The sequence below is a fragment of the Podarcis filfolensis genome, assembly GCF_964270895.1.
Source record: "Podarcis filfolensis genome assembly, chromosome: 15".
Taxonomy (NCBI): Eukaryota; Metazoa; Chordata; class Lepidosauria; order Squamata; family Lacertidae; genus Podarcis; species Podarcis filfolensis.
In genome coordinates this window covers 7,151,799-7,168,849 of record NC_139618.1, presented here as the reverse complement: position 1 = coordinate 7,168,849, position 17,051 = coordinate 7,151,799, and the positions used below count along the sequence as shown (strand labels likewise).

At 47.3% G+C, this 17,051-nt stretch overlaps 1 protein-coding gene across 4 annotated transcripts in view; it reads left to right on the top strand.

Moving 5' to 3' along the window:
• Window positions 1-5,785, top strand: part of HNF1B (HNF1 homeobox B) — a 60,203-nt gene extending 54,418 nt beyond the window's left edge. For all 4 annotated transcript variants that reach the window (XM_083587722.1, XM_083587725.1, XM_083587723.1 and 1 more), the window contains exons 8-9: window positions 186-304; window positions 5,144-5,785. In XM_083587722.1, the coding sequence (XP_083443848.1) occupies window positions 186-304; window positions 5,144-5,164 (140 nt within the window). In that variant the 3' untranslated portion in view covers window positions 5,165-5,785. The remainder of the gene's footprint in view (window positions 1-185; window positions 305-5,143) is intronic.
• Window positions 5,786-17,051: the final 11,266 nt, after the last annotated feature.

The window sequence follows — 17,051 nt, the reverse complement described above, 5'->3', positions numbered from 1 at the left end:
AACAAATTTTAAAACTCCATAAAATAAAACCCCCAACTAATGATATGAGAGTCATCGTCTCTTGGAGTGAGTCTTTCTCCATTGATGGGGTGAGCCTGTTTATACTGTAGTTGCACGCTAAAAGGGCTGCCTGTCTTCCCCACTGCCTCACATGACAGAAGTGCTGTTGTCGTTTCCCTCCACAGTGTACGCGCACAAGCAGGAACCCCCTCAGTATTCCCACACATCCCGGTTCCCTTCAGCCATGGTGGTCACGGATACCAGCAGCATCAGTTCGTTAACCAATATGTCTTCCAGTAAACAGGTAAATAATGATCAGCCAAGTCTTCTTTGTGGAAACTGGTACGCCAAACAAAGCCACAGATTCAGAGCACAGCCCGATATGAGCTGGGGTTCTGCCAGCCTCCTAGCTGACAACACTCCTATACAACTAGAGTTGCCACATCTCCTGAGGGAGGCGAGCCCTGCAGTTAGGGGCTGGAGCCTGATAAGATGAGGAAGGACCTAACAATGTGTTAGCACTTGGAGGGTCTGAGGAAGAACCTTGTTGTGCCTAGTGCCTCAGGGGTGGGATTTGAAGTCAGGAAAGGATAGCCCGGCCCTTACACCTCCTCTTTTTATGAAACCTTTGCAGACACGTTAGTGCACCCCTCCTCCGAAAAATAAAATAAAAATCCCCTAACCAGTCCATTTTGCTGTAAATGGCCTGAGCCATTTAGCGAGGAGTTCTAACAAAAGGTCCTCTTTTCTCCTGCTTTAAAGGCAGCTTTGCAGACCGTGGGAAATATTCAGCCTTTATCGATTAACAGATAGTTAGAGGAGAAAACCTTGAACTTCTCAAGAGATAAGCTTTCGCGTTTTAAAAGAAAACAAGGCGTGCCAAAATTATTATAATGGGCTGGGTTCAAGAATGTCTAGAATGAGAGCCTGGATTCCCATACAGGGCCAGTGTTTCCTGGAGGTTGCTCAGAAGGGGCTGATGAATGGAAGTCTCTGTGGGTGCTTGCAGCCAGGGTTGCTTGAGTGTTGGGTGCATTGAGAAAGGGCTGCCCATTGCTCAGTGATTAGAGCACATGTTTCACATGCGAAACTTTCCAGGTTCAATCTTGAGCCTCTCCAGACAGAACTGGGAATGTCTCCATTCTAAAACCCCGGAGAGCTGCTGCCAGTCAGTGTCGACAATACTGAGCTAAATGGACAAGTGGTCTGACTTGGTGTCAGGCAGCTTCCTATGTTCCTAAGTCCTAACTTCCTAGTGGTGCAGCAATAAAACTTCTAGCACATTTGGAAAGGGTCCGTTATGGTTTCAGAATGCATGGAGGAACTGCGTTTTGAGATTCCTGCTTTGCAGGGGGTTGGACTAAATGACCAGGGCTCCCTTCCAACTCATACATGGTCGTATGATTCCACAGAATTTGATCTGGCTGGAACTTCCATCCCCTGGCAGACTGCTGAATGGGGCTAAGTCTAGTTTAACTGATCATCATGACCAGCCTAGCAACCATAACGCCAAACGTGGCTCAATGAGAAATGGGTGTGAAACCCCCATGGAGAATTTTCCTCTTAGCTAAAGTTTAATTACCCCCTAAAAATATTCATCAGATATTTTTGCCTGATGCGACAACCTCATTCCACTCCTAAGGATGTCTATAAACATACAAATAACCCTCCAAGACATTTTGCCTGGTTTGGTAAGGATGCTTTTGAGAAATCCCTCAATCACAAGCAGTTCAGATCCATCACAGCCAGCATGTGAAATCTGTGTGTGCACAAAAATAATTTCCCCCTCTAGTTTACACCAATTTACAACACTGAGCTTTTGTTCACCTTGTCTGGAGAGTTCCTTCTGGACATCTTCAGTTTCCACCATCCTACCTGATTTGTTCATATGAGCATGTTGTCCGTATTGGTTGGTGGCAACCGTCTGGATTTGGAACCACATGGGGCCTTGCAGAGAAGTGTTTACCACACTGCGCTGGAAGGCGAAAGTGTTATTTTCAAGGCCCGCCACTCCTGTTGGGTTCCCACCCTTTGTAGTGAGCCGGAGAAACCACCCTTCTCCATCAGTCAAGCAATCAGGCGCATCCACACCACTGGGGGAAGAAGACCATTTCCTTAGCAAGGCTCTATCGATTCATCTGCCAGGCACTCAGCCATAACTTTGTCCTTGATTGATTATTCCATCTTGCCCTCCAGTTGACTTTGATACTTGCGTGTTGGAACAAGCCCTCCTGGATTCAGGAAGCGTCCTCTTAATCAAAACCCAGCATGATGCTGCTTGCTCAGCCTCGCTGGGGCCGTCAAACGTGGGCATGGGTGCTGGTGGTAAAGAAAACTCAGCTTATCCTTAGAAGAGAGCTGTTTGGGATAATCGGCAGCAATCAGCTGTTTCCCCATATTTATATTTATATTCAGCCATTTTTACACACACACAAACACACACACACACACACACACACACAGTGCATAATCAAAAACAATTACTAAGTGGTTTACATAAAATAATACAAAAAAAATTATTGTTATTAAATTTATTTGTTTGATTCCTATAAAAATACCTTGTTATAATGAGGCTATTATTGGACTGTAATTGAAAACTAATAAAAATCATTATCAAGAAAAATACCTTGAAGCAATTTGACAGCAAAAACATCAACAATAAAAACTACCATTATGTCGAAACAATTAAAGCAACTCCACATGTCAAAATGACTGCCATACACATACACAAAACAATCAGAAGCAATTCCATATTGTAACAACATATTAAAAACAATTTCATATGCAAGAACAATTTCAAACCCAAGTACAGATAGATACTGGAATGCATATACCTATATATGTATTTTTAAGCTGCCTTTCAGAGTGTATCCTTCTCAATGTGACTTGCATTAATAACAGTTAACAAACATTAGCGCATACAATCCAATTTACAGTGTAAACAGTCAATTTAAATAAATCCAATATAATAAGAAGAGCCTGCTGGACTGAGCCAGTGGCCTATCTAGTCCAGCATTCTGTTCTCACAGTGATCCACCGGATGCTAGTGGGGAAACCAGCAAGCAGGACCTGAGCTCAACAGCACTCTTCCCTTTTGTGGTTTCCAGCAATTGGTATTCAGAAGCATTGCTGCCTCTGACAGTGGAGGCGCAGAACATAGCCATTGTAGCAAGTATCTATTGAAAGCCATAGAACCATAGAACTGTAAAAGTGGAAGGGACCATGTCCAACCCCCTGCAATGCAGGGTGGGGTAGTTGTTTTTTTGCCCAAGGTGGGGTTCAAACCCAGAACTCTGAGATTAATTGTCTCATGCTCTACCGACTGAACTACCCCAGATGGCCTCTTTTAAAGCCATCCAAGTTGGCGGCCATCACTGCCTCCTGTGGGAGCAAGTCCCATAGTTGAACTTTGCTCTGGGTGAAAAAGTATCTTCTTTTGTCCTGAATCTTCCAACCTTCAGCATCATAATACAGTTCAGCAGTCCGCAGCAAAGCAGCAAAGACCCCAGCAGTAGCATGTGCAATCAAACCTCCAATAACAGCCACAAAAGATGATTTTTTAAAAATCCTTTTAAAAAGCCCTTTAAAAAACATAACAAAAAACTTGAACTGATGCAGCCGGCTGCATATTTACCGGACACTGAGGAATTGGGGATGAAGTCAGGGAAGTTCAGAGTGGAATGGTCCTTGGTGCCATCCCCAGATGTGCCTACTAAGCCAGAAATACTTGCACAAGTGAACCCCATTGTGCAAGTAGCTCTCTAGTCCAATGAGGTTGCTTTGCCTTCCTCTGACTTGGGAGGACTCCAGCTCAGAAGCCCTAGTGCAGAAATAGCCCTCCAGAGGTTGCTGGATTACAATTCTCTTTATCCTTGACCATTGGCCAGGCTGGCTGAGGCTGATGGTCGATGGAAACCCAACAACATCTGGAGGGCACCATGTTGGCTACCACTGTGTCCTAGTGCAACTGCATTCTCCCCTGCTCTATCAGAGCCAGCAAGTGCTAAAGCAGGGTGGGCCCCTTTAAATGAAGAGGCTCATCTCAGCTAGCTACTGAGCTGGAGCTGGAGCTGGAGCTGGAGCTGGAGCTCCTATTTCAGGCTCAGTCTGAGGGTGGCTGGTGCTGAAGCAACATTTGAGTGCTGCTCTTATCAGCCAGGCTGAGCTCTGCAGGGAGCTGTCCAAGGTGCTACTGAAGCCCCGCCCCGTTTCTGTACTTTAACCTAACCAGCTAAACCGATTTGTAAATCAACAACAACAACAACAATTGTATACTGCCCTTCATCTGTAGATCTCATGGCGGTTTACAGAGTAAAAATGTAAGATCAAAACACCACCCTACAGTGTAAAAGAAGGGACGCGGATGGCGCTGTGGGTTAAACCACAGAGCCTAGGACTTGCCAATCAGAAGGTTGGTGGTTCAAATCCCCGTGACGGGGTGATCTCCCGTTGCTCGGTCCCTGCACCTGTCAACCTAGCAGTTCGAAAGCACGTCAAAGTGCAAGTAGATAAATAGGTACTGCTCCGGTGGGAAGGTAAATGGCGTTTCCGTGCGCTGCTCTGGTTCGTCAGAAGCGGCTTAGTTATGCTGACCACATGACCCAGAAGCTGTACGCCGACTCCCTCGGCCAATAAAGCGAAATGAGTGCCGCAACCCCAGAGTCTTCCGCGACTGGACCTAACGGTCAGGGGTCCCTTTACCTTTACCTTTCCAATGTAAAGAAATGCTCTTTTCTCCAAGATAATCTTTTTGTACGTGGCAGGTGTGGGAAACCCTTTTGACCCTGAGGGGCCACATTCCTTTCTGAGCAACCTCCTGGGGGCCACATGCCAGTGATGGGCTAGGCCAAGAGGCAAAAGTGGGCACAGCAATGAATGTAAACATTACCACTGTGCAGTAGGCTAGCTGATACACACACACACCCTTCTCTGTCCTCCCATCTCAACAAGCAAGAGACATAATCAGAGTTCAATGACACATTCCAGCCGGGGAAGAACACTCAAGGAGGGCTTGAGGCCTGGCCAGTGAGGGGGTGGCCTGGGGAATTTAGCCCCTGGGCCTGAAGTTCTCCACTCCTGGTATATGACTTCTAACCTCTGCCTCCCTCTTCTTTCCCTCTCCTCATACCCCTGCCCCTTTTAGTGTCCGCTGCAAGCTTGGTGATGCTCCATACCTCACTTCCTTTGCCTATAGCAACCAGAGATTATTTCCCCTCATCATCCTGCCAGCGAGTGACGACAGAGTCCTGGGGCCAGGAGGTTATCAAGAGGTCTGGCGCCATACCAAAGAGAGCCCACCAAACCTGGCGAGAGGGCTGGAAGTTTCAAAGACAAAACATTCGGTGACTTTTGCAACGGGTGCAAAGATGACATCCTTGTGGGTCTCTGTCACACCACACCCCCCAGCCCACAGTATTTTCCAAGACTTACTGTCTTTTAAGGATTTTGAAAGTATTTTTCCTTCCCTGGGGGCATTTCTTTGCGAGAGAAGTGAGAACAAAATGGATATTGGACTGAGGAGGAGTTTGGAGAGAGTGCAAAAGCTGAAGATCAATCATATTTATAAAAAGTTACATTCCTCTACCAAAATGGACCAGAGAGTGAAATTGGGGCTGTTACTTCAGGTTGTGGAGGATGAGCTGCCTGTGCTGTCGAACTGAGCCAACGGAACTGTATATAGAGAAACGCGGTGATTTCCCGGCTCCTCCCTTTCCTCCCCCCCCCACAGCCTATCCAGAGAGATTTATATATTAAAGTTAATGTTGTCCAATGGATGTAAAAGAAATTAAGTGCAATGTTCCCTACTTGTACATAGAACAACAAGGTCTCTTTATTATTTCTCTCTCTCTTTTTGGGAAGGGCAGAAGTTAAGTTTGCAGTAATCCCAGGGGTTTTTGTTTGTTTAAAGTTTTTTTTTTAATACACACAAAAGGGAAGGAGAGAACAACCTGAGGACATAAGAGCTTCCTGGATCAGGCCAGTATCCCACTTTTCCCACAGCATATTGCCTCTGACTGCAGGTAGAACACCTCCCTCGTGGGTAGTTGTCTTGTCTCCCATGTTCCTAGCCAAATGCGATCATTTACCAGCATTCCTTATGGTGTGTTTTGGGTGGGGAGATAGAAAGGATTATGTTCCAAGCGATGTGAAAACTGAAGACTGAAAGTAACACTTGGATTATTGGCCACTGTCAGGCTTCGGGGAATCAGATTCCTCCCCCGGTGGCAGTAATTAAACAGATCAAACGAAAGGGAGCATTCTTGCCAGATAGTTTCTTTAATAATCACAGCGAGAGACAAATGAATGCATATCTCTCTAAAAATGGCGTGGGTCCTAGTTAAGGTTCACCCCCTCCGTCCCCATTAATCTACGTCACTCCTACGTTTGGTAATCTGATCTTGTTGCCTCTGCGCTTTCTGTTCTATCACTCTCGGAGCCCGTCTAGTCCTAGGCGAAGGGGAGTCAGGAATGCTGTCCAAGGACACTGAATCTGCCAGCTGCCCCTCTCCTAGTGTTCCCTCTTCTAGCTGTTCCTCACCCAATATTTCCCAGCTTTCCCCCTCTAAACTATGCCCCTCTGCAAACCACTGTTCTAAATCAATACTCTCCTTCTGCCCTTGGGAAGGTTCAGGAGAAGGTGGGGGGGTGGCTCCCACCATTCCTCCAGCCCCTGACATCCACATTCGATCCTGGGCAACATTGCAAGGGCCACCTACCAAGGGTGAGTGTGCCCAGAACACATGCAGCATTCTCCATCCAGGCAAGCAAGAAATACCATCTCAGTTCAAGGACACCTTCTGGCCAAACACAAATTCATACAGGAAGGGTCAGTGAGGGGTGTGGCCCAGGTAAAGTCCTGAAGACTGGACAAGAGATGGCTGGAGACTGCATTTGGCATCTGGTATCAAGGTAGATGCTGCCTAACAAAATATGCCAGCTCTTCTCGCCCTAATTTAAGCCAAACTCTTGCTTCACTGCAGCCTTCTAAATGCAGCAATTCAACAGGGAGATCACAAAAGGAAGAAGCTCTCCCATCTTCGTAATCCAGGCCACTGCCACAAAAGGGACTGAACTGCATGTCTCGGGCTTGAGTATATCAACACCATAGACAAATGGTTCTGAATGGTTGCTTTGTGTCTGCAAGGCAGGGCCGCATTCCCTTTTGGGCAATGTTTTGGGGCCCACACGCCAGTGGTTGGGAAAGCCAGAGGCAAAAATAAGCACATTATTAAATGTGAATTTTGCCTCTGTAAAGTAGGCTTGTTTCTACACACACACACCCCCCCAACCATTGCCTCTCTATCCAGACAAGCAAGAGGCATGATCTGAGGGCACAAACCAACTGGCACAAAAATTCAAGGAGGGTGCAAAGCAGGGTTGGCGAGGGGTGTGGCCTGGGAAGGTCCTGAGGGCCTGATAGGGGAGAGGCTGGGGGCCATAGTTGTCTCTTAGGCCAGAACTAGGCCATCCTTGTACTAGGACTTTGAGGAAGAGGTCTAGACCCCCGTTATCAGCAGTGATGCGAGACTCAATTCTTGTTATTCATTGCAAGCCTGGTACCTGGAGACTCCCAAGGAAGGCAGTCTTCCCAATAAATGATTGAGCCTCTTCCCACCAGCTGCCATCCACTCTCCAGTACCTTCACACAGGAGCAGAGATCACAACTCCTCGGTGGCAGGTCCATGAGGGCAAATGGGGCACTGCCCCACCAACCTCCACCTGCCTTCTTCAGCCAGTGAACACCTGCCTGCCTTCTTACAGTCTCAATGGGCATCAGTCCCCACCGGATCACATAAAAGGCTTTGTCACAGGGAGGTGTTAGAGCTCTTGGCAGTGGGGCTTGTGGGTTGCCCCTGAAAGGACCTTCAATTCTCAAACAGTGGGGCAGAGTCTGAGAAGAGTCGTCTGGGCCTTGAGAGAAGTAAAGTTTATGCCTGCAGTTGGGTCTCTGGGAGCTTCTGTTCAGGCAGCAGCAAATTCAGGTTGTACACAAAGCCGATTTGTTGCTCCTGTACACCTAGCTCACTTCCACCCCTCCAAAAGAAACCCAACCCACCAGGCTTTTTGCAGTTAGGAAAGTGAAGGTGAATGCACTGTGTAGTTGTAGACAACTCAATAAATAGTTGGTGCTGCCCAGCCTTCCTTGCAAGCAAATCGGGAGGGATGCTCAATAAACAGATTGTTTGGAAGAGGAAGACACCTCTGTTGCAGCAAGGTGCTAGCTCTCAGTGACCTGTCCATGGTCCTGCAAGCCTTGAGAATGACTATCCTTGCTATGTCTGGAGGCACTTATAGCCCGGGATCGTCCAGACACCCTGAAGTGCATGCCTTGTCAGCCCTGATTCTCTCTAGCATGTCAGTCTTCCGACATCACCTCCTGTTTCCTTGACGGTAAGTGGCACCTGTCCTCCCAGAGGCAGAGCAAGGGCCAAAGGTGAGCAGCTGAGAAACCCCAGGTCCAAACTGCCATGCTGCAATAAATACGCCGTAGCTGCTGCTCAAAACTGGAACTGCCCTTTCTGCAAACTGCAGCGTTTACCATCATGATTAGGGACAGACATACCTGTCAATTTCAGTTCCTCCCGCTTTCTCAGTCTTCCAATCTGAAATCCCATTCCCCACACCTCCTGCGGCAATTTGCATTAAAAAAAAGATCTTCATGAAAATTCATCAGTATTTTTGTGCTAATTTCTCCAAATAAAAACATATTTTGTATGCAACTTTGCCTATTCCCGCAATCACTGCCTCCTGATATTATGCATTTCTGCATGCTGTTTGCACAAATATGCATTTGTATGCACACTTTTCCCTCATGCAAGGATAAGGAACCCTTTTTCAGCCTGAGGGCCAAATTCCCACTTGGGGAACCTTCTGAGGGCCACATACCAGTGGTGTGTGTGCAGCAAAAGGGTGTGGGACCTAACGTACAGCCCTCTCAATCCAGTCAACCAAGAGGTATAATCCTAGTTAGTTCAATGACACTTTCGAGCCAGTAGGGGGCGGTGCAGAGCAGGGCGTGGCCTGGGTAAGATCCCAAGGGCCGGATACAGAGACCTGGAGGGCCAAATTTAGCCTCTCCTGCCCTAATACAGTCATTTTTGTACACATCATTGGACAGGGAACTGCATCACAAAATCTAGAGTAGTGTGTACATTGAAAGATGGATGTGTTTCACCTCACCCGTTGGTTTGAAAAGCGTGGATTTGGTCATTTCTCATGAAAATGCAAACAAAATCTAATTTCTTTCCCCATCCCTAGTCATGGGTATATAAAAAGGGGGCTCCTGATGACTGGAGAGGGGAGGAGCCAGGAAAAAAAAGAATGCCACAATGTGAGATTAGATTTACTATAGGCAACAGGAGGGACACGGGTGGCGCTGTGGGTTAAATCACAGAGCCTAGGACTTGCCGATCAGAAGGTTGGCGGTTTGAATCCCCGTAACGGGGTGAGCTCCCGTTGCTCAGTCCCTGCTCCTGCCAACCTAGCAGTTCGAAAGCACATCAAAGTGCAAATGGCATTTCCGTGCACTGCTCTGGTTTGCCAGAAGCAGCTTAGTCATGCTGGCCACATGACCCGGAAGCTGTACGCCGGCTCCCTCGGCCAGTAAAGCAAGATGAGCACCACAACCCCAGAGTCAGCCACAACTGGACCTAATGGTCAAGGGTCCCTTTACCTTTATAGGCAACAGGAGGGTAGTTACTTGAATTTTATTACATTTTCAGCCTTCCTTTTGCTCAAGCAGCTCAAGAACACAACCCTCATTTGATCTTCACAACAATCCCCGAGAGGGAGGTTATCCTGATAGCGATGGGCCCACAGTTTGATGGCTGTGTATACATTTGAACCTGGATCTCATTGGATCTGATCTGGCTCCGCACTGGTTCTATTTGGTCGCAGTCCACACATTCCCTATTAACAACATTTTGACCCTCATCACCCACAGCAAGCTGCAACCCTCGGGATCCTTCGCAGCGGACATAGAGCCGTGACAGTTAAAACCAACGAGAGTTCGTAGTGCAGAAGGTAGGTTGCCAACTGACCTGAGACACCTGTTGTGACCTGCTCTTGTGCCTCTTTTCACAGCCAGTTGATGTGCAGTCACCAGGAAGTGTGGGTTCCTCCCCAGCACATCTGGAGGCAGCAGTGGTTCTGAATCCCAGTTGCAGGAAACCACAGGCACCTGGTTGGCCACTGTGAGAACAGGATGCTGGACTAGATGGGCCATGGGCCTGATCCTGCAGGCTTCTCTTATGTTCTTCTTATCTGTTGCTCATGTCTTCAGCTCAGGCTGGTATTAAAGCACATTTCATTTAATAACCAGACTCAAACCACTAACTTTTAAACCCTTGCCCTGTCCCAATTCAGTTCTGATTGGCGCTCTCTTTTTGCATTTTTCTATTGTTGCTCTGGATAATTAATTGCACGGGACTGCCATTTTAATGTCAGTGACAGACAGCGGGGATTTACACCAACAGAGGGGAGCTGTCCTGTCAGAAACTGCAACAGCATCTCTCTTTGGCTCGCTTGCCAGATGAAAAGCCATCACTTTGCTTCTGGATATGTGGCCTTACCCTCAGTGACCCAGCATGCTGACGAGGGCTGATGGGAGTTGTAGTCCAAAACATCAGGAGGGCACCAGGCTGCCAAAAACTGCACAACAGCAACAGCAGCAAGTAGGTCAAAATTAAATAGTAAGGGTCACAATTAACCTGGCCTGAAAGGAATGGGCAACTATGCACTGGGCCCAGACGGGGACTCATTTTGCCCCCCCCCCTTTTCTGATGCTGGTGTGTTATTCAGTGTTATAAGAAAAAACTGCTCCTTTCCCCTTATAGGGTACCCAAGAACCCGTATAGAGTCCTTATGTAGGTTCTCTATCAGTAGGAGAAAATAACAGAGGCCAACCAGAGAATATTGAGAAGCAAAGCAGCTAGTAAGCCTGATCTTTATTAAACTGTTGCAACAGGGAGCTCACACACACACACACACCACTCAGGAGGGAGGAGGAACCCAGAACCATGGTGTGCAAGCCCTTAAAAAGACTTTTAAAATTCCCACCCTGTAGCTCAAGAAGCCCCCCCATACATCATATATACGTCACAGAAGGGGCGGTCTACAGCAGAATTCTGTCTGGCAGGAAACCTGTTATTTATTTTATATCTTAGACCTTATAATTCTCATAACATTCAGCATATCCAATTAGGAACTTAAAGAATTGAAGAGTTTGCAATGCAGGGGTCACAGCTAAAGTCCTGGCATATGGCCATCCAATCTCTGCTTAAAAACCTCCAATGAGGAAGAGAGTCCAGAACCTTCCGTTCCAGCTTCTGCGACTGCCCTGTGAAAAAACAAGCCTAGACCTAAAAGCCAATACAGTGGTACCTCAGGTTAAGAACTTAATTCGTTCTGGAGGTCTGTTCTTAACCTGAAACTGTTCTTAACCTGAAGCACCACTTTAGCTAATGGGGCCTCCCGCTGCCGCCGCACGATTTCTGTTCTCATCCTGAAGCAAAGTTCTTAACCTGAGGTAATATTTCTGGGTTAGCGGAGTCTGTAATCTGAAGCGTATGTAACCTGAAGCGTCTGTAACCTGAGGTACCACTGTATAGCAACCTCAATCAGATGGTTATCAGGAAGAAACCATTGCTGTTGCCTTGAAAAGCTCAGCTGTGACGCAGAGGTGCGCGGCAGTAGACCTCTCGGAAGGGGCATTAAGAAATTTGGTGGGAAAAGAGCTGACCTCTCGGTCACCCTCCCGAAGAAAGTGAGGGCCGGCCCACACCTGTTCAGACAGGCAAATCCTCTTTGCCAACAGTGGTGGTGTTTGCTCTGGAGGAGGGCAGGTGAGATCAGAGGGGCAGATGTAGCCAGGTCATGCTGAGGTTACCAATTCCGCTGGCACCGTTGGCATTAGGGCCTTTGATAGCACAGCCCTGTTTTGCATGGGGGTTTTGTGTGTGTGTGTGTGTGGTGCTGGTGCATCACAAGCTGAGGTCATGACCCACAAGTGAATCAACAGATCTTGAAATTCTTATGCCCACCACCAATGCCCTCCTGGCCAAAAGAAAACAAAATCATAGATCAAACATAAATGCTGATGGTTATTAAACCCAAGCAGGGTTCAAGAGAAATGATAAATATGCTTGGTTTGCAGAGGCAGAAGCAATATTTTGGGGTGGGAAAATTAAGGGAAAACTGTCCCCATTAAAATAGCCTGATGGGGATGGTGTATGCCGCCCTTTTATGGAAGAGAAGCCTGTGCTGTGTAGTGGTTAGAGCGGGACCTTAGAGACCAAGATTCAAATCCCCACTCGGTCATTAAGCTTATTGGGCAGCCTTTGGCCCAATCCTAGTTCTCTCAGCTCAGCCTACCTCATGGGGTTTTTGTGGGGGTAAAATGGAAAGCCGGGGGGGGGGTTGTATGTCACCTGAAGCTTCTTAGAGTAAAGGTGGGGTATGGAAGTCCTAAAGCAATAAACCCAGGAGGAAGGAGGGAATCAAATGGAGAATTTTGAAAGAAGACATGGCTGGCTGGCTGGAGCACTGAACAGGAGCGCTCCATGCTGCAACATTCTATTGCAGTGCCATCCTGTAGGGAAGGAAAATGGCACATTTAGAATAAAAGAAGAGGTGCTAGTTTGATTAATGTTCAGTGTTTGAGACAATGGTGGAAAATTACCTTTCTTAAATAGGAGGAAGGGAGAACAGAGATTGAATGACACAATTGACTCTTCCAGGCCATAGACAACAGGCCTCTGAATATTGTTGTTTGACTCCAATGCTCATTAGCCCCAGCAAGAATGGGAAGGTAAGAACATAAGAAGAACTTTGCTGCTGGCTATCATCTGGTGACGAGCCGTTTGAAAAGGACTGGAGTAAATTTATACAATATATGAAAGAAAACTGTAAACATTTGAAAACGTTTGCAGGTTCTACTTAAAATATTTTGTAATGTTGATATGTGGAACCGGTTTACAAACACGGAAGTAAATTTCTTTAAGGATAAAAAGAAGGTAAATCACGTGAGATAGGAATGCTAAGACGAAAGTGTATACCTAAGAAAGCCAGGGAGTGGGGGGGGGGGGAGTTGAGGCTCAGGATGAGCAAAGATGTTTTGATTTCGTTGATATGTGACAAAGTATAAAATGAAAAACCTAATAAAAATTATTATTACTATTTTTTAAAAGGGAGCTACTTGATGGCAGATTTTATTACAGTATTATTTACTTGAGTGAAGTGAGAGCTGGACCATAAAGAAGGCTGATCGCCGAAGAATTGATGCTTTTGAATTATGGTGCTGGAGGAGACTCTTGAGAGTCCCATGGACTGCAAGAAGATCAAAACTCTCCATTCTGAAGGAAATCAGCCCTGAGTGCTCACTGCAAGGACAGATCCTGAAGCTGAGGCTCCAATACTTTGGCCACCTCATGAGATGAGAAGACTCCCTGGAAAAGACCCTGATGTTGGGAAAGATGGAGGGCACAAGGAGAAGGGGACGACAGAGGACAAGATGGTTGGACAGTGTTCTCGAAGCTACCAGCATGAGTTTGACCAAACTGTGGGAGGCAGTGGAAGACAGGAGTGCCTGGCGTGCTCTGGTCCACGGGGTCACAAAGAGTCAGACACGACTAAATGACTAAACAACAAATTAACTTGAGGTGCAGAAGGCAGCTTCCGGGCATGCATTGCAGGGAATAACAATACTTGAGGACTGGTACGGAGTTTTCCAGCATGCATTACAGGAAAACACAGTAGTAAAGGAGCGGCAGGGATTTTCCCAGCATGCACTGCGTGGGAGAGACTACGGGAGCATCTCGAGCAAGCACTTCCAGTCATACCTTTGCAGGTCGGCTGTCACCAGCCTCTTTCCTTTGATGATGAGTCAGGTCAAGAGGGAAACAGTGCCATGACTCCCTTGCAGACAGCAAATACGTACAAGTCCTTTGAAGTCTGCTGGGAGATTTGCTTAGCTGAATCCGCCTACTTGCCATGGGAGAGGAATGGAGAAGTCAGTTGCAGTCTGGCCCGGCTGCTAAGCCCCAGGGATCTGTGTGGAGCTGATGTCTGCAAAAGACCAGCTCAGCAGAGGACGGTAGGATCCGTTGCCGTTGAGATGTGCCACTGCGTTCCAGCTAGGGACAGGGAATTAATTTGATTCAAGCTTGCACTGAAAGGTGAACCTGCCAAGTTTACATTTTCCAAAACGTTAAAAAGGTAAAGGACCCCTGACCATTAGGTCCAGTCGTGGCCGACTCTGGGGTTGCGGCGCTCATTTCGCTTTATTGGCCAAGGGAGCCGGCGTTTGTCCGTAGACAGCTTCTGGGTCATGTGGTCAGCATGACTAAGCCACTTCTGGCAAACCAAAGCAGTGCACGGAAATGCTGTTTACCTTCCCACTGGAGTGGTACCTATTTATCTACTTGCACTTTGACGTGCTTTTGAACTGCTAGGTTGGCAGGAGCAGGGACCGAGCAACAGGAGTTCACCCTGTCACGGGGATTCAAACCGCTGACCTTCTGATCAGCAAGTCCTAGGCTCTGTGGTTTAACCCACAGCGCCACCCGCATCCCGCTCCAAAACGTTATGTGAACTGAAACATAGCCACCCTTGGGACTTCACGCTTTTCCTGATTTTGCAAGGCACACAACATCATCCAGCCAACTTGCAGACAAATGAGTGCTCCTCTAATAGCTAACTTTGTGCAACCAAACTGGGACGAATGCTTAACAAACTGGTCATTTGGAAGCGACCTTACTTCCAAAGTTCTTACAAGCGTTGTGTCAAAGTGTTTCCCTGTGCCTTCGAGTGCATTCTCGTGCCAAGCTGTTGTTTTTCCTCCTCCTCCTCCCTCCCCAATCCCTTTCCCCTTTTGTGACATGTCTTTTAGATTGCAAGCTTGAGGGAAGCGACAGTGTGTTTTGTTCTCGGCTGCAGAGCAGGGCAAAACTGCTTCAGAACAAATAAATAAAAAGGAACTTTGCACTGATCCCTTTGCGGAATTTAAAGCCTCCTGTCTGCCGCCTGCCCATCACTTTGGTTGCTGGCTCTCTTTCCTTGTGAGTCCGTCTCCTCCCCTCCAAGCATACTTGAAAGCTGCCTACTGTAGATAATCACAGGTGTGTCCTTCTGGGTAAACCTCATAAACCTTACCTCTCCAGTGCTCTCTGTTTACTTGGAAAAGACAGCCTTGATTTTCTCCCCGGACAGCCACCTAAGTTCTCTCGCTGACCTTCCAGCTTCCCTCTGAACCATACCAGATTTCTGTCCCAGATTAGCTGGGCAAGGAGAGGCTCGTTCTGCCTTTGATGGGACGGCTTTAAAAAAAATGAGGGCATTTTTTTGGGGGGGGGGGAACAAGAGAGGGAAGAATCTTCATTTGAGAGCCAGTTTAATTGCTTGACAGCTTGATGCTAATGAACATCTTGGGGAGGAGATCGGGAAGCAGCTATTGACTGGGATGTGTCAATCAACAAAACGGGACTCTTAAAAGTTTCTAAGGATCCATAATAAATAAATGTGGAGGGCAATGGGGTGCCCTGTTCTGAGCACCGCCTGAACAAGGTTGCAAAAGTGAGCCTCCAAAATGTACAGTGGTACCTCAGTTTATGAAAAGCCCTGTTTATGAACTATTCAGTTTCTGAACTTCTGCAAAACCAGAAATTTACCTCGGTCTATGAACTTTACCTTGGTCTAAGAACTGAAACTGAACGGTGGAAGGGCATCTGCGGTGGCAGGCCTCATTAGGGAAAGTGCGCCTCGGTTTAAGAACGGTTTCGGTTTAAGAATGGACTTCCGGAATGGATTAAGTTCGTAATCAGAGGTACCACTGTATTCGTATTGTAACTTATTATTTATTTTAGATTTGCATACAATGGTCTCGTTTTCCCGTCACAATTAACCGTGGTTTAAAAACAAGCTGAGGTTTGCGGAAGGCCTAATGGACCAGTGAGTTTGGCTGTTGACCAAGGACGTCTGTGGGCAGGATTCCTGAATTGCAGGGGTTGGGCTAGATGACCCTCGGATCCCTTCCAACTCTTAAGATTCTATGAAATCTCTGGTGCAAATGTTCAGGGTGTAGGCACTGCAGGGCAAGAGCCGTAGCTCAAGGGTAGAGGTGGATGTCCCAGTATGAATCCTCAGCATCTCCAGGGTGAGTGGAAAATACTCCTACCTGAAACCGCTGGAATTTGGCTGCCGGTCAGTGTAGACTACACTGAACTAGATCACAGAGCAACTAAGAAAGTGAATTGCTGTGTGGACGGCGCAGTATAAATCCACCACTAATGCGCTTGCAGCCTCAATTTCAAGCAGATTCTTAGGTATGGCAGAAGGGATCTGAATCGTGGAAAGTTTTAGATTTGTCAAAGGGTGTGTGTGTGTGAGAGAGAGAGAGAGAGAGAGAAGAGGAATGGTTCATTATTCTGCAATTGTTCCACTTTTTGTACTCCTCTCTACTGGACACTGCTGGAGACAGGATACAGGGGAAGAAGGATGGGTTTGGCCTCCCTTGTTTTAATTCATACCTCTGATGAAAAGCCCGCTGTGTTTCCTTTCCTGCCACCATCAGCACTTACTCAGCAGATTCCTTGAGGGCTGCCGCTGTATACAAACGAGACTCTCCCTTTTACATGACCAAGCGTTCCCATTGTCCGCATGACCTTCCCAAAAGCTCCAGTCCTCAGAAATGGCTAGTTCCATCAATGATTGGCCACAAGACGGATGCTTCACATTCAAAGCGCTAATGGCTCAGGTTAAACAGTATGCCCCTTGCAGCAGCAACACTCTTCCCTCCTCGAGTTTCCAGCAACTGGTGCTCAGAAGCAAACTGCCTCTGAGGGAGGCAGCCATCCTCCTGGCTGGAAGGTGCTGGTAGCCTTCTCTTCAATGAACTTGACTACTACTCCTTTAAAGCCATCCGAGTTGGCAGCCATCGCTGCCTCTCGTACGGTGTGAGGGCAGACCATATGATGGACAAAGATAACTGCTCCTCGGCCGATCTGCCTCTGTGTGCCTGCGTGTCCTCTGTGGCTACAACTGCATGTAAAGCATTA